Source organism: Electrona antarctica, assembly GCF_951216825.1.
Source record: "Electrona antarctica genome assembly, chromosome: 18".
Lineage (NCBI taxonomy): Eukaryota > Metazoa > Chordata > Actinopteri > Myctophiformes > Myctophidae > Electrona > Electrona antarctica.
Window position 1 is genome coordinate 37,763,620 of NC_136799.1, and position 22,828 is coordinate 37,786,447.

The window sequence follows — 22,828 nt, forward strand, 5'->3', positions numbered from 1 at the left end:
CTCCGGGACAACGCTCCACACGTCCCAACTTCCCGTTGCAGTCAGAACTGCAGCATCACTCCCAATCTTCCGCCGTAGTCTGAAAACCCACCTTTTCCGACTCCATCATGGCCCATAGCACTTACCCTACCCCCTTAGATAGCACTTTTGTAGACTTAGATAGCATTTGATACAGACTTATAGCATGTTATGTAGACAGCACTATAATTGCATTGTATGTAGTCATAGCACTTCATAGTACATATGTATAGCATAGTATAGTATATATGTATAGTTTATATGTATAGTTTCATTATATAGATATTCCACTGTTACGTTCTAACTTCTTAGCTTACGCATGTTTCATGATAAATGCTTTTTATATATGTGATGTATTCCCATGCTTTTTTGTTCTTGCTTAATGTAAGTCGCTCTGGACTAAGAGCGTCTGCTAAATGCCTAAATTGTAAATTGTAAAGCCTAGAGGTATAAAACCAGTGTAGCTAAAAAAAGAAATATGTTAAAAAGGTTTATTTTCTTTTCAAAATCTTTTTATTCAGGTGTTTTATTCAACAGAAGCCCAGGGGCAAGTATTAAACAGACAGTGTGTGTGTGTGTGTGTGTGTGTGTGTGTGTGTGTGTGTGTGTGTGTGTGTGTGTGTGTGTGTGTGTGTGTGTGTGTGTGTGTGTGTGTGCGTGTGTGTGTGCGTGTGTGTGTGTGTGCGCTTTTCAAAAAAAATTATCAAATCAAATTCCATTCAATGTTATGTTTAGACTACAACTACAACTGTGTGTGCGTGTGTGTGTCTGTCTGTGTGTTTCTATGTGCAGGGCATGGCTGAAAATGAGCACCTGTGCTCAGCTACTTCCCTGGGTAAATAAAGGATTAAAAAACAACAACAACAATGCGAGGACAACATGCACGCTGCATGATTCACCATGACTACACTGACTAAAGGAATTTTATCATCAATCCATTATCCATCCATTCCTGGCGTCGGAGGTAACGCCCATATTAACTCTGGTCTGATCACATCACCACTAGACAGATTGACATCACATAAGTGAATAGGAGGGTAGGAGGAGGAGTAGAGCTGCCTGGTCCATACTCATAGGCGCTAGAGGAGGAGGGGCAATCCAGCTGTGGCTGCATCCTATGTGTACATGTGAACAGAAACAAGGCAACCAGCGCATTTCACATGGCTATAGGTATCCTGCATACCATCCATTGCCCGTTTGACCCCGCACGGCGTTGGAACAGACGTCTGATCTAGAGAGGACCGACCGCGTTTGTGATTCGAGTGGCTACAAAGAAACCACTGCCTGCGTCTCGACGCAAAGGTCTGTATAACGATCGGAAACGTGATTCTTTGAAGTGGTGGTCATTTATTTATGGAATAAATCAATAAGATCAAGATAAGGAGATTTGGTTTTCCTCTCTCGCCTCGCTAGTCCATATTGTATTTCGATTTGGAGCCAAATTAATAATATCGACAAGAATTCAAACGACGATGCAATAATATGCCTAGGATTGGTCTTCCCCGTTTTTCTGAGTGAGTACCATGCAGTTCCGTTATTTGGTCTATTCAGGAACGTGGAAATGGGAACGTCGAAAGTAATACGTGTCGTAGCGTTAACAATGTTATTTCAAGGATCGTTGTTGTGGATAAAGAAACGTAGGCTACGTACATGTAGTCTGACTGATCGGACCCCTGAGTTTATGAAATGTAGGCTATGTACATTTTCATAAATACAGTTCAGAGAATGATCTCTGAACAGACTGAACCATGAATTTCAGAAAACTGATATCTTCACTGCTATTGGTGACATCTGGTTTATGGTTTCAGAAACATGGATATTTTATGACCATATATGGACTAGTAAATTGTAGATATAGACTGTTGGAAATCACAATTCATAATAGCTACTATTAAGTAGCCAACATTGCAACAGTTGCCACGTACTTCACTTGCCGGGATGGGAAGGCAAGCATCTTGGGCATTTGGGCAGCTGCTTTAAATGCCAGATGTAAACTCAAAATTTTGAGACATGAGAACAGCTATATTGTCTACAACATTACTTTAACGAGGTGGTTAATAGGCTGCCATACTGAAGGGAAATGTTGAATTTCATTGCTGGACACCAAAAACGATGTGAACTTGACCGTGATATCCTGTCTTCATGTGTTCATGTCAGTTCACATTCACTGTCAGGTTCCAACAGATCTGCATCAAAGGACACCATATATATTACACACACTCACACAAACATTGTGCTTTCTGTATACTAATTATAGTATTGTGAATAATGTAATACTATACTCTTGCTATCACATTACTAGTATCTGTATTTTTTACTTTTTGTTTTCATTTATATTTGCCTACGTGGCACCTGTACACATTTGATTGTTTAACGTCATGGGGTGTTGTTTTGTTTCCTTTGTTAAACGCAGGCATATAAAGGCCTTTAAGATTGTAACAGGATTAAAGGGCAATGCACATACTTGGGTTGATGCTCTCAGATTAGATATTGGCTGCACTGAGAACTGTTGAAGCAGTCAGCATGTCAAGGTGTGTGCAGTTACCCCCTGGGCACACCTTAGCGGACAGCCGCGGACAGAAGAAGCTGTCTTTTACGTCATTTCCGAGTTTTTGGACAGCTGGTGGATGGAAAAGAGGCTCCACCTCCGCGGCTGACTGCCGCGGGGGTGGAGCTGACTGAGATTCCCGGAAACGCTTCTTTTCCATCAACCAGCTGTCTAAAAACTCGGAAATGACGTAAAAGACAGCTTCTTCTGTCCACAGCTGTCCGCTAAGGTGTACCCAGGGGGTTACAGACACATGTGACCAACCATCTTGTCATCCTCCCATCACACACACACACACACACACACACACACACACACACACACAGCATGGAGCACACATTTTAAATTCCACCTATGATGTGGAAAGAGTTTCTATTCCGTGTTCTCTCCTCGTGGCAGAACCTAAAGTAGGATGTTACTTCACTGCTCTGCTGCCTGAAATAAAAGGATTTGTTTGGTACCGTAGGCAACACTGTGAGTCATGGAAAATGCAGGGCCAACTGATGTTGATGTTACAAGCTGTAGACAAGACATCACATGTTTTACAAATACCAGGTTGGCGCAACTACCAAAAAACCAAATCTTGGCGCATAATGATATTAGACTACAGAGGACAAATGAAAACATCTAAGATGGTTATTGCTTATATGTCTTATCGGTTATTCCTAGGAAGGTCAATGTTGGCAGATTTTTCTAACCGGTCACCAACATTCCACAACCGGTTATTATCATTAACGTTGGAAATGGTGTTATTATATCCCTTCTTGTTAACCTCTGACTATCTGATGAGGTTTCTTATATGTAATTATACACCAAAAATAAAAAACAATCAACTGATAACCTCGAACATAAGAAATACAGTTACTGAAAAACAACGTCGCAGTGACAGTATCGCCTGATGGGCTGCAGGTGTGACAAGTGCAAATGACCCAGTGGCTACAAAACCTGGACTGGATAGTAAACTCCCCCTATCTCCTCCCCCAGCCTGAGCTTGATTGACATATCACTTTCCCCTGGTTTAAATTGTCACAGTGTGTACATTGTCTAAATTTAATCTGTATTAATTTGTATACAGTGGTAGAAACTAGAATTCACTTGCATCCCCTGAGGGCCTCGTTATTGGGATTACATTTCAAATTCAAGGAGGCGTGTCGCATTGAAGAGTTGAGTATGAACAAATACAGTAAGTGGATACATCTAGAGCTACATGTAGAGCCCAGGATCACATTAGATAATTGACACAGGGGTGAAAAATGGGTTACAAAATCGTGGGATAAAAATTATTAAAAAAATCACACCCGTGTGAACTGAGTGGTGCAACTACACATGTATTGTTATATGTCAGTGACGTCACATACTAACCATAGCAACCATGCTCGTTTTTTTGGTTGCTAACCATAGCAACCATGCTCGTTTTTTTGGTACGAACAAACACGGGTACACGGGTACAAAGCCAGTTGTTGGAGTGGTTTGCACCACTCAAAAAAAGATACATCTGACTTCAGATCTGGCACATCTGATCACAAAAGTCACATTGAAAAGAAGTGTAACAACAGCCAGACACCTAGTGCTGAACCTTGTTCCGGTTTGTTGTTGTTTTGTAGCTGTTTTGAAAGATTTAATAAACTGCAATGAGACTTATGTTTATATAGTTTGTAGTTTGTGTAATATTATTCTTACTATTATCAAGCCATTTGCATTTGTTGTAGAAAAAACATTGTGGCTTGTCGTGTACTGTACAGTGGTACAAGCTGCTTCTGCAGGGGACAGATAAGCAGGCCTGTGTTCTGTACACAATGAGTGAACTGTTATGAGTGGCGGATTGCGTGTGCAACCTCAGATCACTCAGTATATTGAAGTTGGCAGTATTTGAGTAGAATAGTAGATAAGTTGAATAACCGCATGTAACTTTTGATACACAAACACATCCCTTAAACCTGCAATCTACTGCTACTAATCAGCAAAGAAGAGGAGAGGACATCTGAAAGATGAGCATGCACTGTGACTGTCTCACAAACATATTTGTCTCTGAGTTGAGTTTCCTGACCCAAGCGAGTCCTTTCCTTCCTCCTGATCCATGCAGGAGATTCCAGCTTGCAGCAAGACAGGAAAACGCCCGCAAAGCCTGCAACAATAGGCCAGCAAAGTGGTGTGAGGTCATGATCATCACGTGATCCACCATGACTGTGTTGACCTACAGTAGGCATTGTAGTTCATTTTTCATCACACACCTAATGACTTAACAAATGGCTGAGAAGATTTTACAGTTTAAAAAAAAAACGCTTCCACTGACGACGACCATTGTACTCTATTCAGATCAAACATATTATACACAAGGGAGATCCGAGTCAGGGAGTGGTTAAATAGTTGCCAGGGATGGGTCCTAATGCACAGAAAAGGAGGCTGGGAGCATTTCATTCATTCTAGTGGCTAATGAACAGAGCTCTTTGAAAACGAGCCCTATTGTACAAAACCCAAGGGCATTGTCTGCCTGCTTGCTGCCACGGTAACACTCTCTTGCAAGCAGCGAGAGTCAGTAGTAATGAAGCTGACACATTTCTGCCTTGGCTAGAAAGCAGGAGCAAAAGAAAAGGATGGTGTTATTGACACATTATTTTGTTTTGTCTGTTGTTGTTTTTTTCTTTTTCTATTTCTTTACTTTTTTTTTTCATGGATTGCCCGGCAAAAGAGGCATTCAAACAATGCCTTGTAAGTCCTTGTAGTTTTCCTTGCGGACACTATTTACAATAATATAAAGCTCCATAAATAGAGCATGGTTCCCTGAGAAATGCTTAGATAGTGACGTGTGTGTGTGTGTGTGTGTGTGTGTGTGTGTGTGTGTGTGTGTGTGTGTGTGTGTGTGTGTGACTGTGTGTGTGTGTGTGTGTGTGTGTGTGTGTGTGTGTGTGTGTGTGTGTGTGTGTGTGTGTGTGTGTGTGTGTGTGTGTGTGTGTGTGTGTGTGTGTGTGTGTGTGTGTGTCAGACTCTCTCTCTCTTTCTCCCTTGTTTATTTTCCAGCTCATCTGTATACTTATAGTCCTGCCAAGAGTGAAATTACCATCAGGACATCAGAAAGCCAACACAATCACTCATGTCGTTCATTATCGTTGGATGGCCTCATATCATATCTCACCTCCTGTATAAAAAAAACAGCTATATTTTTAGACCCTTTTTCAGTCCTAAACCTTATGCTTTTGTTTTCAGGAATGCGTGGGAACTGTCTTACTCAGTCCAGTTACAGGACATGCACTGCATGTTTCATAAAAGAGGGAACTGTGCTCTGGGAATATACCAGAAAAGGGTGCTTTATTATTATATTTAATCAGTAATAGTAATGGTCACTGGTTTAATATGAAATCTTATCCAGTGTTTATTTGTCTGCTTTTTTTTTTTTTTTGGCTTTTGCCTTTATTTTATATGGAGGGACAGACAGTAGGCTGACAGGAAATGGGGAGAAGACATGCAGTGAAGGCCGTCGGGATCGGGAGTCGAACCCGCGGCACACTGCCAGACTGGATTGCCAGCCAAGGTGCCTGGACCACTGAGCCATGGCCCAGGCCTTCTGTCTGCTTTTTGTTTGTATTTCTTTATGAAATATGGGGGAGGGTTCTTTTATTTACATAACATCAATTTTGAGATTGTTTTGAATTAATTAGGTACATTACAATATACTTAAAATTATAGTCAATTATAAAATATTCACTGTTCACCCTTTGTTCTGGCCAGGTGGGCATGCCTTTTGTGGCAATTTAGCTGACAGTGGAACTCTCTTTCATGCTGGATTAAGTGGGGATGTTTGGCAGAACTAGTCATTGGAATGCAGCCATATTTTCACTCGTCCCTAAAGTGCAGAGTTTTCATTTCCTTTTCCATGTTGCCATTCTGACAGGCTTGTTTTGGCCTGCTTCCTCCAGCCTAGATAACACTGACGCTGTTTCTGAAGAGGACAACAAATATGTTGGATGATAGTGCAAAATGACCATTGTCTTAAATTAAGAGCAAATAAAAAATATTTGAAGACCAACAAAAAAGGAACATGACGCAAATACCTAAAAACAGGATGTTCCTGATTAAATATTGCTCAAAACAAAGTGCCTGCTAAATCTGTGGTCATTCTCAGTTGCCCTTGACATTAATCAGCTGTCTTTCTATCCTCCACAGTCTATTTGATCCACGATGTCGGTGAAGTCAGATGGAAAGAAGAAGTGGGCAGCAGTCAGGGGTCGCCTGGGCTCTTCGTCCTCCCAGGACTCTGACAGCCAGCTAGAAGCCAACCTGGAGAGTGCCGACCCAGAGCTGTGCATCAGGCTGCTGCAGGTCCCTTCTGTGGTCAACTACTCTGGCCTGAAGCGTCGCCTGGAGGGCAGTGACCAGACATGGATGATCCAGTTCCTGGAGCTGAGCGGTCTGGACCTCCTCCTGGAGGCACTGGACCGTCTCTCTGGCCGGGGTTGTTCCCGCATCGCAGACGCCCTCCTGCAGCTGACCTGTGTCAACTGTGTGCGAGCGGTCATGAACTCCTCGGCAGGCATCCACTTCATAGTGGAAAACGAGGGCTACATCCGCAAGCTCTCCCAAGGTTGGTCCATGACTGCATCTGTTGAGCAAAATGCACAGTATACTTGAAAGACCACCGCCAATATAAACCACTGACTTAACATGGCAGACAACACAAAAAAAAGTCTGAACCCGGGTCTCTCGTGTGGAAAGCCAACATCTTGGAATACATTTCATAAAATTGTAAATCTATGAGATGTTATGTGCATTGTACAATAGCAGTTATCTAGCTCTCTGCTACTGTATGTGACGTCAAATCACATCATCACGCTCATGTCACACAACCAATGGCCGTAGCTGCATTGGGAACTCCATATATTATAAGGAAAAGTTCCCAATAAACAGAAAAAGCCCAAACACTGACAATACGTTTTTGAGACTCTTATAGATTATTTATTTACATAGTAAAAAGTATTGACAGCAGTTGGACTATTGTAAATAAATAATCTATTTGTGCATCCAAAGAACCACAACATTCTTTGCCAGTGCAGTGGCCTTTTCTTTTATTTAACTGGTCTACTTTGCTGGCTTCTCACACACCGGGCTCAATATTATGCGGTAAGCCTTGAGTCAAGGTTAAGGTTCATTCAGCCTCAAATCTATAAAATAGCAGCACACTTAGAACAGATATTGGATTTCATTGCCTTATGTCATACAATGAACAACACTTATCTAAGGAACAACATACTCACAGGGCAACATCTCAAAGTTCAAGTTACACTGCCAAACACAGTGCTGAAAAACAGCATCCATCATGAGTCTATACTTACTACATAGAGGGAGAGGAATGGAAGCTATATGTTGTGGTTCATTAAATAGTGATGTGTGTACCTGTGATGCTCCACAGCCTTAGACACGTCCAACACTATGGTGAAGAAGCAGGTGTTTGAGCTGCTAGCTGCCCTCAGCATGTTCTCCACAGATGGTTACCGCCTGGCTCTGGATGCGCTCGACCACTACAAGGTAAGCAGTCCACCTGCAGAGGAGTCATTCTGAAAGTTGAAACTTTATTGATAAAATAAATGGCTTGAATCTGATTGGTGCGATATTATTTCATCAAGTTAACAACTTTTCCACTTCAAATGGCACTTTCACTGTTACTTTCTTGATTACAAGGTACACAAGGTTTCGGTGGCCGATAAAAGCGTTTTGGTGCCCTCTAGTGTTGGACTACGTGCATCAGCACAGTGTCTCCAATTCATAAGGTGTCTGATTGTTCTCCTCAGGGTGTGAAGACCCAGCAGTATCGCTTCAGTGTGATCATGAATGAGATGCAGGCCACAGACAACGTGCCTTACATGGTCACCCTCCTCAGCGTTATCAATGCCCTCATCTTTGGGACAGACGACCTCAGGGAGAGAGATAAGATGAGAAAGGAGTTCATCGGTAGGCTGTGGCAACAGTTTATTTTCACCTTCCCTGTTGAGCTGCTGCTGCAATCTAGTCTCAACAATTTGCATCTGGCAGCAAGGTCACGCTATGGTGAATTTTTTATGAAAAGGTCGTTCTCCTGTGGTGAAAATCCATGCACCCGCTGCGCAGAGGGGAATGTAGGTCAGACTCATCAGCAATAGCACTGTTACAAATATATCTGTCAGTGGTTCTGTCTAAGAATAGGTCTGATGGCCTATTCTCATTTTCGTTTCAAAACACACATGAGAACAGTGTCACGTTTCCAGTAATGCATCTTCATGGCCACATGAACGGTGACAACTGACAAACACTCTAAAATGGAAGGATGAACAGCATGTCATTCAACAACATAGCCTTCATTTGATTTCATTGACATAAAATGTGCCACATCTGACAAGATGTTGGTCATACTTTTACGGTACACATGCATGACGACAGACACAAATACTATATATACACAGTATATACACAAAAGAATCACACCGTGTGAAGTGAGGGGCGCGCTTGTCCATATCAATGTTTGTGTTACGCAATATTTGTGTTTACACTATTACGTAAAATTGTCCATTCATTGTCAATGGGAGTTTAATGTTTGTGTAGGACAAAGTAAGTGCACACACACTAAAAGCTGGACTTAGGAAAAATAAGATCCTATGTGGCAGTCTATGTCGACAGGGAAGCCTGGCAATGCTGTGATTGGCCACTCCCATTTTGTAATTGTGCACCTGTGACTTTGCTGCCAGCAGGCAGCTTGTGTTCTTTAAATGTACTGAAAACTCAGAAATGTGTTTTGTTGTCTTGCAGGGCTACAATTACTTGATATGCTGCCCAATTTGAGGTGAGAATTCCCTCTGTGTTATCATGGTGGTTGCATCAGTCAGTTCCAATATAGCAATACATCTTAAACTTAATTCAATTTGTTTAACCCATTTTGACCTGGGAACTGCCCATAGATCCGAAATCCCAAAATGTCTTCTACATCCTGACAGTTTTCTGAAAAAGCTTTGTTTCTATGTCAGTCGTTCATTGATTTTTCAAAAATAGCAGACCTACAAGCTCGTAGCGCGCCACTCGGTGGCGCGCTATGAGCTTGTAGATCTGCTATTTTTCAATAGCTAAAGCATAACATAATGCTAACACCAAAAAGGGTTCCTGCCCCAAAATGGGTTAATTTGAAATAAACAATGTAAATGTTTTCACTGAATACTTTATATTGTTGTATAACCAAATGAAAGTTGGAGAACATGTGTTCCCACATTGCTCTACTTTCTTCAGTGTTATTTCCTCATCCTCTGAGCTAAGCCACTGCTTTTCTGGCTTGCAGGGAGAAAGAGGATGAAGACTTGATTATTCAATGTGAAGCTTTTGAAGAGGCCATGGCCGAGGACGAGGATGAGTTGTTGAGAGTCTATGGAGGCATTGACATGAGCAACCACCTGGAGGTGTTTACTACCCTGTTCAACAAGGTGAGCCATGACTAGTTTATAGTAATCGTGTTGGTAATCGAAACCTAGCTGTGCTGTAGCCGCAATTTGCAACGCTAGATTTTTTTATAATGGGATGAATCTAGAGTTGCAATACCCTCCATTGAATCCCCACTCATCCAATTTGGTTTGCGATCTGCTTAACAACGTTAAACTCACCAACATTGCAGCTGTAGTCCAAGCTTGAATTATCCAAACTGCAACACTTAGAAAAAGAATCACCTGCAGAGGATGTCTTGACAGAAAGTAGCTCATAACATCTCTATGGTGGATTTTTATGAAAAAAAAGCTTGGCAGATTGAAAGAGGATAATTCAAGCTTGGACTACAGCTGCAATGTTGGTGAGTTTAACGTCGTTTAAGACAAGCAGATCGCAAACCAAATTGGATGAGTGGGGAGTCAATGGCGGGTATTGCAACTCTAGATTCATCCCATTATAAAGAAATCTAGAGTTGCAAATTGCGGCTAGCTGTGCTGGTGGGGAAGGCAAGAGCAGTCAAATGTGTTTGCCCACCCGCTGATAATGTTTACATAATTAAAGCTATTGGCGTCATCATGCTAGCAAGCTTACTTGGTCCATACAATTTACAGGACGTGTTACAAGGGTTTATAATATGTAGGCTACTGTAACTAAAGCTAAATATACCGACTTGTTCAGATATTATGAGTGTTTTACTGTATGGCTGGTGAAGAATGGACCATACCACTCAAGTGTTTCATCATCATCTATATAATGAAAAAGCAAAGCTATTCGAAGAAATAATCTGCCTTTGCAGAATAAATGTAAACCTATCTTTTACATGTTGTGGTTTATGTGTAGTATATATTTGTGTTGCTGTGTTTGTCCAGGTGAGCAGCTCCCCAGCCTCCCTACAGCTGTTGTCCATCCTACAGACGTTGCTGCATCTGGGGCCTGAGCGCTGTGACATCTGGCAGGCCCTGGAGGCCCTGGCTAACAGAGCCATCCTGCTAGCCCAAGACTGTGAGTTTACACATGCATTTAGATGAATACAAACAGAAATCCACAAGGTTATTTTTCTGAATTAAGGACTTTGCTTCAGTTTGTGTTTTTGTCAAGGAAAGCCATACATCATGGTCAGGTTTACGGTGGGTGTATTTATAAAGGAAATTATTCACAACATGGCAGTGAGAAACTATAATTTACAGCCCAGACAGTGTTGTGAGAGCAAAATCTTGACCTTGTGAACATGGACAATGAGAGGTAGCTTTTTAATTGTGGTTCCTCTGTGTCTGTGCTTTTTTTGGGGCTTCCAGCTCAGATGCAATCCTCTGAGAAGATCATGCAGCGCTTGACGTTCTCCAAAGTTCATAGCGAGGTCGACGGCCAGCTGGTCAGGAAGGCAGACAAGGCCATTCAGACAGACCACGTGGACGGAGACAAGGACACACCGGCCAGACGCACCTCAACCGGCCAAATGCCAGCGTGTGCCTCTCCTCCACCTCCCCCACCCCCACCCCCACCACCCTTACCTCCATGTATGACAAGGCCACAACCCCCAGGCACCAACCAGTGCCCTCCACCACCACCACCACCTCCTCCCTTACCAGGAATGTCCGTGTCGCTCTCTGTTCCGGGGATGCCACTCCCTCCACCACCCCCTCCCCTACCCGGTATGGGAGGCTGTGGAGGGCCTCCACCACCCCCTCCCCTACCCGGGATGGGAGGCTGTGGAGGGCCTCCACCACCCCCTCCCCTACCCGGGATGGGAGGCTGTGGAGGGCCTCCACCACCCCCTCCCCTACCTGGTATGCCTCCTCCTCCCCCTGGCATGATAGTGGCTCAGAGCTGCCAGTCCCTGGGCCGTTCTGCAATGGTCCCAGCCAGGACAGGCCGATGCCCGACTCTGCGGATGAAGAAGCTCAACTGGCAAAAGCTTCGTGCCGTTACTGGTGAGTGGAAGAACCCTGTGCATTTTCCAAGAGCATTTAGTATAGTGAAATTTAGTATAACAAATATTAGACATATAGTTTTATTTTTTTCCTGCCAAGAAAAGGGGAGCAAATACTGGGGTGAAACGATTCATTGAATGATTAGTCGATCAATAGATCAATAAATTCAGAGTAACTTGGTTTAGTGATCATGTAACATGTGCTATTTATAAGAGTATAGTTCTCACAAGACACAATAGTAGGCCAGCTTCTGAGTGAGCATCAGCTGATTCCTTCACCTTGCACCTCACCTCAGATGGCAACTCCATGTGGTCATCGGCTCAGAAGATCCCTCCTCCTCTGTCGCCCGACTACAGCAGCATCGAGCAATTGTTCTGTTTCCCGGTGACCGAGCCCAAAGACAAGGGGGCAGCTGCTCCGTTCAAGAAGGAGTCTAAAGAGGTATGCTTGGTCACTCAACGCAGCACCTCCAGAGCAGTAGCACTCCCAAACATGCTGAACAACCAATTATATGCTCTAATATATTCCCTTCATCGTTTCTCTTCCTTCTGTAGATTACTTTCCTTGATCCAAAGAAAAACTTGAATCTGAACATATTCCTGAAACAGTTCAGATGGTGAGATATTTTCCCAGTATTGTTTCCGCCAACGTGTTGGTCCATCCCTAGCTGAATATATATTGCCCCCTTTTCTACCCAGCTCGAATGAAGATGTTGTAGCTATGATCCAGAAGGGGGATCGGACCAAGTTTGACGTGGAGGTGCTTAAACAGCTTCTAAAACTCCTTCCAGAAAAACACGAGGTTGGCACTACGAGCATCTTGCACGTTGCATAATATAACTTGGACATCCATGCATAAATTCCCATATCTTAACAAGAGTTGCGGGTGACTGTCTTGTCTTCTGCCTCAATGTAGATTGAAAATTTGAAGTCGTTCCAAGGAGAGAAAGACAAGTTGGCTAATGTAGACCGCTTCTACAATTCACTTCTGACTGTCCCATGGTAAATGTTCTTACTTTTTATCTGTCTGTAGATCATGTCACTCAATGGAGTCTTAAATGTAACAGTATTGTTTACATTTTGACGTTCGATTCATCATTATCCACTGCATTTCTTTTGTCTCTACAGCTATCAGTTGAGGATTGAGTGTATGTTGCTGTGTGAGGAGACGGCTTCAGTGCTGGACATGCTCAAACCTAAAGCCCAAATAGTGGAGGTTGCCTGCCAGTGTAAGTCAACAGTATTCTACACAGTATAAACATGTTCCACTGGTGACATCATGTTCACACTGAGCCCTCTGTCAGTCATAGAATATATGAAGTAAACTGTTCATTAACCTTTTGCCTCTTGGCATGCCCATGTGTGAACGTGCAACTGAGCACCAAATTGACTACAAGATTAGCCATCTACATGAACCTACTGTGCGTTTTCTCAGCCCTCAGGGACAGCAACCTCTTGCCCAGTTTCTGCAGGCTTATTCTGGATGTAGGAAACTTCCTGAACTATGTAAGAAGCACCCCTTCCCTGCTCAATTAGATTTCGTCCTTACTGACATCATTCTAGACTATGATCTTGATTTAATTAAGCTGCTGTATATGTCTACATTCAGGGAAGTCACACAGGTAATGCAGAAGGGTTCAAGCTCAGCTCTCTGCTCAAGCTCACCGAGACCAAAGCCAACAAGAGTCGCATTACACTGCTACATCACATCCTGGAGGTACGTTCTTATGATTCTTCAGAAACCCTACTCAAACCCTACTGTTAAAAATGAAACGGCACATTTTCTTATTTTTAACTACTTCGGAAAGTTAATGATAGGGCCCAGGCTAAAAAATCGCCCAAGTCACCCTTGAACATATTTAATTACACCCTGTGTTTTGCCCAGGAAGCAGAGTTGAACCACCCGGAGCTGTTGGCACTGCCAGATGATATAGAGATCTGTGAAAAGGCAGCAAGGTATAATAACCTATACTTTTGATCTACTCGACCAGTTTCTTACCTTTTTCTCAGTTCCATGAATCTGTAATTGCCATTAGAAAAGCAACTATGTCACCATTCTATTTGTCTTTAGTGTAAACCTGGAGTCTAGCCAGTCAGAGGCTATTGGCTTACTGAAACGACTGATGGACACCGCCAAGAAAGTCTCCAACTCTCTACAAGATGTGACGGAGCAATATGCAAAAGTCATTGAGGTATAGGTACAGAGGTTCTCCACATTCTCTTCATGGAGATGATGACAACAAATTGAGAATTCAAACACAAAAAAGCACTTGAATCTTAATGCTCCCCAAATGGTCAATTTTCTCTTCACTAGGAAAACCTGCAGGCATGCAAAGCTTTAGAGGAGCAGTTCTTGGAGATTAACAGAAAGAGAAGTGAGCTGGCTGTGTACCTCTGTGAAGACGCTCATCAGCTCTCCCTGGAGGAGCTCTTTGGAACGATCAAGTCTTTCCGGGGACTCTTCATCAAGGCCTTGAAGGTTAGGGAGGTGTTTTTGGTACTCTCTGAAGCATTGTTCCTGCTTTATGCATATTTGTCATACATCAGAGGCCTTTTAGAAGTTTAATTTACTGTACAATGAGGACATGTTTGATCTCTCACCCTCAGGAAAACAAAGCCAGGAAAGAACAAGCAGCCAAGGCAGAGAAGAGAAAGAAACAACTGGCAGAAGAAGAATCCAAGAGACAGAAAGGAGAGAATGGAAAAATAAGTGAGCTCTCTCTCTCTTTTTGCTGTGACACAGCTGCGCATTCTCCTATGACTCGTCTTCTTTCATAGTGGAAAGGTCGCTGAAAGCGACACACATACTGTACTGTAATACGTGCGCACGCACACACACACACCATTGCTCACACGGACTCGATGCTGCCCTCAGCTCTGTTTTCCACACTTCAAAATAGTTTGCTGGTCTTGCCACGGTGTCGGCTTGCTGTTCAGTGCACAGAGCCTCCATGAATGGCTTTGATGGAGAAATATGAGACGTGTTCTGGACAACAGTAAACTTAAAGTAAACTTAAAATATGAATTTCAATCACTCCCTTATGGGATTGGGCTTGACTTGGTTGGCATCCCTGGGTACGCCCAGAAAACCGCATAGTGTAGAAAATACAACAAGGATTCCGGCAAGCCTATATACACTGTTGGGGGTAACGTGTTACAATTAACGCCGTTACTGCAATCAGTCACCACATTTGGTGTGACAGTTTCACACGGCTGATGGTATTACTGGTTTATTTTTGTATTACAGTTGGGTGCCACCGATATTGTCCCTTATCATTTGACCCATTTAGGCCTGACCTCAACATTTTAAAAAATCCTTCTAAATCCTCCAGTTTTCTGAAATAAATATTTTCACGATTTTTCAAAAATAGCAGACCTACAAGCTCGTAGCGCGCCACTCGGTGGCGCTCTATGAGCTTGTAGATCTGCTATTTTTCAATAGCTAAATTATAACATAATGTTTAAAACACCAAAAGGGGTTCCCGCCCAAAATGGGTTAACTGTCCTTTTGCGCAGATCACGCAAACCTCAGCAAAAAGAAAAGGACAATATCGGACAATGGCGGAGTCAGGTTACCAACACTGCCCATATGTAAGCAATACGGAGCAGTGCCAGCCAAAGCTGCTAACCTAGTAATGCCAGGAGAGGATGATATTATAATATTAACCCATTTTGGGTGGGAACCCCTTTTGGTGATTTAACTAAGCATTATGTTATACTTCAGCTATTGAAAAATAGCAGATCTACAAGCTCATAGTGCGCCACCGAGTGGCGCGCTACGAGCATGTAGGTCTGCTATTTTTGAAAACGACTGACATAGAAACATCAGAAAACTGTCAGGATGTAGAAGACATTTTTAGAATCTGATCTCGGGTCAAAATGGGTTAAAACAGAGGTCCCCTATTGTAATGTCTGTCATTGTAATATGATAAATACTTTTGATAATTTAATATAAAGTATGTATCTTAATCTCTGCTCTCTGTCCACACCAGTCAAAAGAGGCCTCCCGCCACCAGACGATGGCTGCATCATCGACCATCTCATGGCAGATATCAAGAAAGGTTTCTGCCTCAGGAAGACAAGGCCCAGGTGCGATTTGGAAAGCTTCCCCTCTAATGAAAAACATAGAGATACTGGCCCACCCGGTAAGGACAAGAGATCGTGGCCTCACATCTGCAACTTGTAGCTTTGCTAGTGAACCTATGAGCCACTTTACTGAGCTGTAAAGCCTTCTATTGTATGCTTCTGCAAAAGTTTCATATCACATGTTTGGCAAAGTATTGTCAAATGAAAAAATACTACATATTTTGTCCCGGAAGCATACAATAAGCTTTATTCAGCCTCGCTGCTTCATCAATCTCAGCTTTCGCCCGTGCTTCTGCACTGCTGCCAACGCCTGTGGTCTCTGAGGCTACACTGCTGCTGACACCATTGCTTGCCGCCATCGCATTTATTTTCATAATAAATGTCCCTATGCATTAATAATGCAGACTCGACATTATGCTTCTGTTGTATTTAAGTTAAAGACAATAGCATATTAATAATTGTATTTTCTAAAGGCATCAGTGTTACTGTAATTGTGCCCGCCTTTCTACTTTCAGAATCAAGTGTCAAGCCTGTAAGAGAAGAAGCCAAGGCCTCAGCTCCAGGAGCATCAAGCGCTCTCGATCTCAGGCAACCTCAGACAGAGGAGGAACACCGGCCCACAAAAGACGAAGTGGACTGTCCCTGCAAACCTCAAGAAACCTCAGCCTCAACACAGAATGCAGCCCTAGACTGTCCAACTTTTCCATCGAACTCACCCCAAGGAGGCTCAGCACCAACCATGAAGACGCCCTCGAAGGATCCAGTCTCATTACAGAGCGGGCGTCACCAAGAGAATGCTGTCACACCACTGAGCACCAGCCCCCCACACACGCCGACCACTGAGGCCCAGGATGGAGGCGAGGCTCAGCCATTCTTCCCCAGGCTCAATTGTTCAACAGATATGTCCGAGTCCAATGTCGTCATGAACAAACGAGGTCCACCTGTGGCCCTCTGTAATGGTGACAACAGTGAGATCACAGATAAGTCCATGCCTGACGAGCCCATAGATAATTGGGTCAACGGCCCTCCCAATGGAGGGCACACACTTGTGGCTGATATAAACATGGATGCAGAAGGGGGTGATGAAGGCATTTTAAAGAAAATTGAGGAAGATGATAACAAAGTGAGTCATGAGATAAGCACTTTGGAGGTAGAACCTGTCAAACAGGAGGGGGCCGCCAAAGAACAGGATGGCATAATGACGAAAAACTTTCGCCAGGGTGAAGTTGTGAGTGGGGAATCCTCCGACTCCAAAGGCAATGAGACATCTGTCAGTGAGATCATTCAGCCATGTGATACCACTGGAGGACTGGATTCGGAAGATGTGCCATCGTCTGTGTCCGAAGCCGTCCCTGCAGCCTCCGCTCCCCTTAAAAAGGAAGCGAAGAAACGCCAGAAGCTCTTTAGAAGAAGCAAAAAGAAAAGCAATGAAGGTAATTTATGTTTGAGCTCAAACAAAGTTCCCGTTTATAATGCTACTCTCTTCTTGACATGTTTTATAGACAAGTCCTTTATTATCGGTTTTGTGTTTTTATTCTATTTTACAGTCTGCATTTATAGTGTACACTGATCCATATGTTTGCATGAGTGATTTATTTATCATTGAGTGTGAAATAAATGTGCCAGAGACATAATTTGATGTTTGTAGTTGCCATCTAATGTATATTTTGTATATAAAAACCTCGCCACATCTGAGTCATTTTATCATGGGTTTGAGTGTTGTCTTTTCCATTTTGATTCTCTGAAACACAAGGTAACGGTGGAAAAGGACACACTAAACAAAACTGTGTGTTACAGTGAGGTAGGTCAAATGACCCGATGAAAAACTAACAAGTGTAAGCAGGACCGTCAATCTATCGGCTCCATTGCTACAAAAACCTTGTTAACAATTTAATTTGTCTGCCTAACTGGTCATTTGTCTGGTCTTTAACATGCTCTTTATTTGGTGTCTTAAGAATCTGGGTTTGTGTGTGTGCGTGCTCAGTCTGCACGCACACGTGTGCGTCCGTGGCTCCTTCTGCTGTTTAATTATAATTAACTAATCTTTTGACCGGACTAATCCTGAAGAGTACCACAACTAAACTTCTTTATACTGGTGTAAAATGTATCTAACTTCATGGTGTTCCTGTCTTAACGGAGCTTTTCAACTTGTGAAGACTTCAAGAGGGGTGTCTTATCTCAGGAGTGCTTCAAAAGGAAGTGTCAAATGTCTGTGCCCTTATTTTGTAACTGTGTAAATGGGACCGTTTTAACATACTAACAATACGCTGTCTCATGTGCTTCATGAAAACTGTTCATCTGGCTTCACTGAAACATTGATATGTAAATAGCTTTCCTAACTATAAGGGTAACAATCATTCTAAAGGACATTTGACAAGGTTTGCTTTAAATGACAGATTTCATATGCCATAAAAGTTAATTTCTCTACCAAGTGCCTTGTTTAATGCAACATCAATCCATTCTATGCACTCAACAATAGTTTTTATTTCCCTAGGTGATTCCCGGAAGAAATCGAGAGGAAAAAGGAAAAATTGAGTCAATAACTCCATGAACAAGTCTTCCTTCTGTAAAGCTTTTTTTGTGTCTTCCCCCCCCCCCCCCCCACACACACACACACAGTAATACAAGAAAAAAAAGAAATCAGTATACTATACATATACAGTATATTAATACATCCATGTAAAATTATATAAGAGGAATATTTTTTGATTATAGCCTCAAATGTGTTAATATTTGTTATTTTGTATATTTGTTTAATTCAAAATATCTTTTACAAAATGATACCTGATACCAAGGAATATACAATGTCTTGACTTCCATATGTGAGAATGCATGAGAAATCAACATAAATGCCTTTTATCAATATCTTATTGTGAAAATAGACAAATGCATGTACTGTACAGGTGGCACACCACTTATAAAGGTTATAACAAAGTGTGATGTTTGTAATTATTTTAATAAAACATGTTTACAGATGAAGATTTCGTTTTTGCATCACTTTGTACATTTACTGGATATCTAGATCAACTATTACCTTCATGTGGTTGCATCAATAAAACGTGGAAGGAAAGTGCCTTACAGTAGCCAGCCTACTGTATGTGCCTAGCCTTGTTATTTATAAGGCATAGTCAGCTATGACAGTATAACATGTGGGTGCTATCACAAGAACGAGACCTCAGTTTTAGAACAAACTTTACTGTATAAAATAAACGTGCCGTGGTACAGTCGCGGCAAAGTTCAGAAGAACAACACTGAAAGCAAAAACTTTCTTCCTCTCCTCTCACTCTCCTCACTTCCTCTCCTCTTGCTCCCCTTACTGTTCTGTCCTGCCTCGCAACTGTTCAGTCTTACAACAGGCTTGGTTCTGTAGGAAACTCCTTTTGGATCCAAAAGTATGTACATGGTGTGTTTATCGAGCATGCAGCTCACTACACAGATCCTGCTAATCATTTACAATCTCAGTGAATTGACTTATGTTGCATTATAACCGCTTTTGGACCATGCACTCGACTCGTGTTTAGAGAGAACTGAGAAACAAGTGAAATAATTGTCTAACACTGCGGCACCAATTATGCACCTATAATGTGCTAATTCTTCACACAAATCCTGTGATCAAATTGTATGTAGTGTGAGAGAATCTGAGGATTCTAATTCAAGGGTTCAACAAGGTTCAAGGAGTTTTATTGTCATTCCATACGGATAACGACATTTGTTTACCCAGGTCCTGGTCAGGCAAAAAGATAAAAATACATCTAAACATTCATGAACATAAAACCTATAAACAGCATTAAAAAGAAAGTTCATGTGTCACAGTACAGTTCATAATGCAGACAGAGTTTATGTTTAGTCTCACTAGTACAAAGGTCACATTTCAAGGGCTAGAGTTCATGATTCTCACAGCTACAGGGAAGAAGCTATTCTTCTTCTTGCTGGTGGTGCTGGCCTTAATACCACGCAGCCTCCTGCCCGAAGGGAGGGGGACGAACAGACCAGGTGCAGGGTTGCTGGTAGCTTTATTCCTACCTGCCGAGGTAAATGTCACGAGGGCAGGAATGGGCATCCAATGATCTTTTGGGCAGACTTCGATCACCACCCACTGCAGAGCCTTCCTATATCTGCCTCAAAGCAGCTTCCATGCCAGTGATGCCACACAGTGATTGCATGCTCTCCACCTCACACCTGTAGAAGGAGGTAAGGATAGGGGTACCCAGCCCCGCCCGCTTCAGTCTCCTCAGGAAGTACCCACGCTGGTGGGCCTTCTTCATTAAGGAGGCCAAGTTGAGCTTCCAGGTCAGGTTGTTGGCAATGTGCACTCCAAGGTATTTGAGACTGGGGACCACCTCCACAGAATCGCCACCGATGTAGTGAGGGCTGGAGGTTGGGCACACCTTCTGAAGTCCACAATCATCTCTTTTGTCTTTGATTTTGTCATTATACAGAGGTTATTTGCTATGCACCAAGACTCCAGGTGTTCCACCTCTCACCTGTACTCCACCTCGTTGTTCTCAGAGATTAGTCCCACCACTGCTGTGTCATTCGCGAACTTGACAATATGGTTGTTTGGGTAACTGGCCTTACAGTCATGTCAGCAGGGTGTACAGCAGGGGACGGGAGAGGAGATGTTGCAGATCTTCACAGTCTGTGGCCTGTTGGTTAAGATGTCCAAGACCCAGTTACACAGGGGTGGGCAAACTGGGCATATGCCATGGATATCTCATTACATGTAATGGCCCCTTTTGGATCTGGTTTCAGATGAAATCTATAGAAAAAGTGCTCCTCAGAGCACAGGTCTCCACCAGGCCAGGTACTGTAGATTATCGTGGCCTCCTGATGGCGCTATAATAGGCCAATGTGAAAAGGGTGCCATTTCTTCTCATGCCTTTGATGGCAATTTGACAAACAAAGTCATGATTTGAGGCATTTGTTGAGGCAAAAATGTGTTTTGCAAAACGTCCACCTGCTGGTGGCGCTATAAGTTAACAGGCCAATGTGAAAAGGGTGGGATTTATTCCTCGGCCTAGTAAGAATGTACGTACAACATTTCTGTCAAATTGCACTCGGTCCAATCCTGCATATACTTTGGAAGCCAATGTTAGCCAATTAGGATGGAATATGAAATACCAGATACAGATATATCTTGATCACATGACTATAGAGATACTGTGTACCGATTTTCAGGAAGTTATTTGGAGTTATATAAAAAATATTGTTTTACAAAAGTCGGCCTCCTGTGCTGCCACTATAAAAGGCAGATGTGAAAAATGCAGGTCAAATAGGTTTTTCCTTGGCCTCTAGGGAGTGTGCATGCAAACTTTCACACAGATCCATGCAGTTATAGGTAAAAACATGAATGAGTCCAGGTATAGCGCCACCATGAGGCTGATGTGAAACTTTTCAAGTGACATTTCTTCCTTGGACTAGTAAGAATGTGCATGCAAAATTTCCCTCAAATTGCACTCTGCGTTCATGATTTGAGGCATTTTGTTCAAAACGGACAAATCCTGCTAACTTTGGAAGGCAATCTTAGCCAATGGGGATGGAATATGGGGAAGCGGGCAGGTCCATGTTGATCACATGACTATAGAGATAGGGTACACCGATTTGCGTGATGTATGGATACAATGTGTACGAGTAATATAAAGAAATGTGTTTTGCAAAAATCGTCCTCATGGTGGCGCTATAACAGGCCGATGTGGAAGAAAAGGGGCTAAGTTCGTCGTTGGCATCCAGGGAGTGTGTGCACAGTTTGGCATCGACCGGGCCAACGGTGCCGGAGGTCCGTCCGTCAGATGGATACACGAGTGCAAAAGAAATACTCTCCCCATGCTTTCGGCCTTGTGGAGACAATTAAAAGAAGTTGGGGGAATTGTGGAAAGTTAGAAAAATGTTTATCCCCATAATTATGGACTTGCCTCGTCAGCAACAACTGTCCTGCGATGGTTAAGAAGGGGAACCTAATATAATTCAGAAACCAAAAGTAAGAAGTGTTCCTCATTCCACTATTTGTATGCTGGATTTAGGCAAATTACACATCATACCAATTGCTGCTTATTGCAATGTTATAGCCATGGGTGTTATATTTGTCAAATGGTACTAGAACCTTTAGAGGTTCATGCTTAACTAATAGCCGGGGAGCCACAGGCCCAAAATTGGACAGGACCTGTGATGTCATGCTGTACTTTTTATTTGTGTTTTTTCTATTCATTTGGTCATTAAGGTCCACAGAATGAGAGGCCTGCTCTGCCGGAAACATCGCGAAAAGAGTTATGGCCATTTTTGTATACCACACCATACTGTAGACCACCAATATAACTTATAAGGCAACATTTCCCAAATTTCATCATGCTTTAAGTAGCATGTGACAATTGTGACATGTCAAACTAGGGGGTTTTCATGATTCTGAATCCATTCCAAGCATTAGTTTTGCATGAAAAACACTCCTTGGCCTAAATTCGGCCATAGCCACTTGCCAAAATGCGGCCAAATGTGCTGACCTCATCACTTTTGTGCTGACCTCATCACATTTGTGATGACAGCTATGGCCGTTTTTTTTGAGTGGTGTAAACCACTCCTACAACTGGCTTTTGTGTGCAGAAAAAAATGAGCATGGTTGCTATGTTCAAAATAATTTCTGACGTAATTAAATCACACCCGGGTGAACTGGATGACCGTAGCAACCATGCTCATTTTTTCTGCACAAAAAAAAAGCCAGTTGTGAAATCACATCCGGGTGTGATTTCATTACGTCAGATCAGAGCTGATCAGGCTATATAATACCTCACATCGGACAAAAACTCCAGCTGACATTACGT

The 22,828-nt window shown here is 42.7% G+C and overlaps 1 protein-coding gene across 5 annotated transcripts; it reads left to right on the forward strand.

Moving 5' to 3' along the window:
• Positions 1–1,184: 1,184 nt before the first annotated feature.
• Positions 1,185–18,995, forward strand: LOC306942317 (inverted formin-2). Of its 5 annotated transcripts, XM_079528151.1 has the most exons (23): positions 1,187–1,320; positions 6,728–7,145; positions 7,971–8,086; positions 8,350–8,509; positions 9,341–9,374; positions 9,861–10,002; positions 10,870–11,002; positions 11,296–11,931; positions 12,227–12,372; positions 12,486–12,547; positions 12,630–12,732; positions 12,847–12,932; positions 13,059–13,159; positions 13,366–13,436; positions 13,540–13,647; positions 13,816–13,886; positions 14,002–14,122; positions 14,245–14,409; positions 14,538–14,640; positions 15,923–16,075; positions 16,532–17,449; positions 17,770–17,817; positions 18,511–18,995. In XM_079528151.1, exons 2-22 carry the CDS (start codon positions 6,743–6,745, stop codon positions 17,814–17,816), a joined length of 3,879 nt encoding a protein of 1,292 aa, XP_079384277.1. In that variant the 5' UTR covers positions 1,187–1,320; positions 6,728–6,742; the 3' UTR covers position 17,817; positions 18,511–18,995. The 5 variants fall into 5 exon arrangements, with proteins under 5 accessions (XP_079384280.1, XP_079384277.1, XP_079384278.1 ...); XM_079528152.1 differs by lacking the exon at positions 17,770–17,817; XM_079528154.1 differs by lacking the exons at positions 17,770–17,817; positions 18,511–18,995 and having other exon boundaries at positions 1,185–1,320; positions 15,923–16,019; positions 16,532–17,004.
• The last annotated feature ends 3,833 nt before the right edge of the window (positions 18,996–22,828 follow it).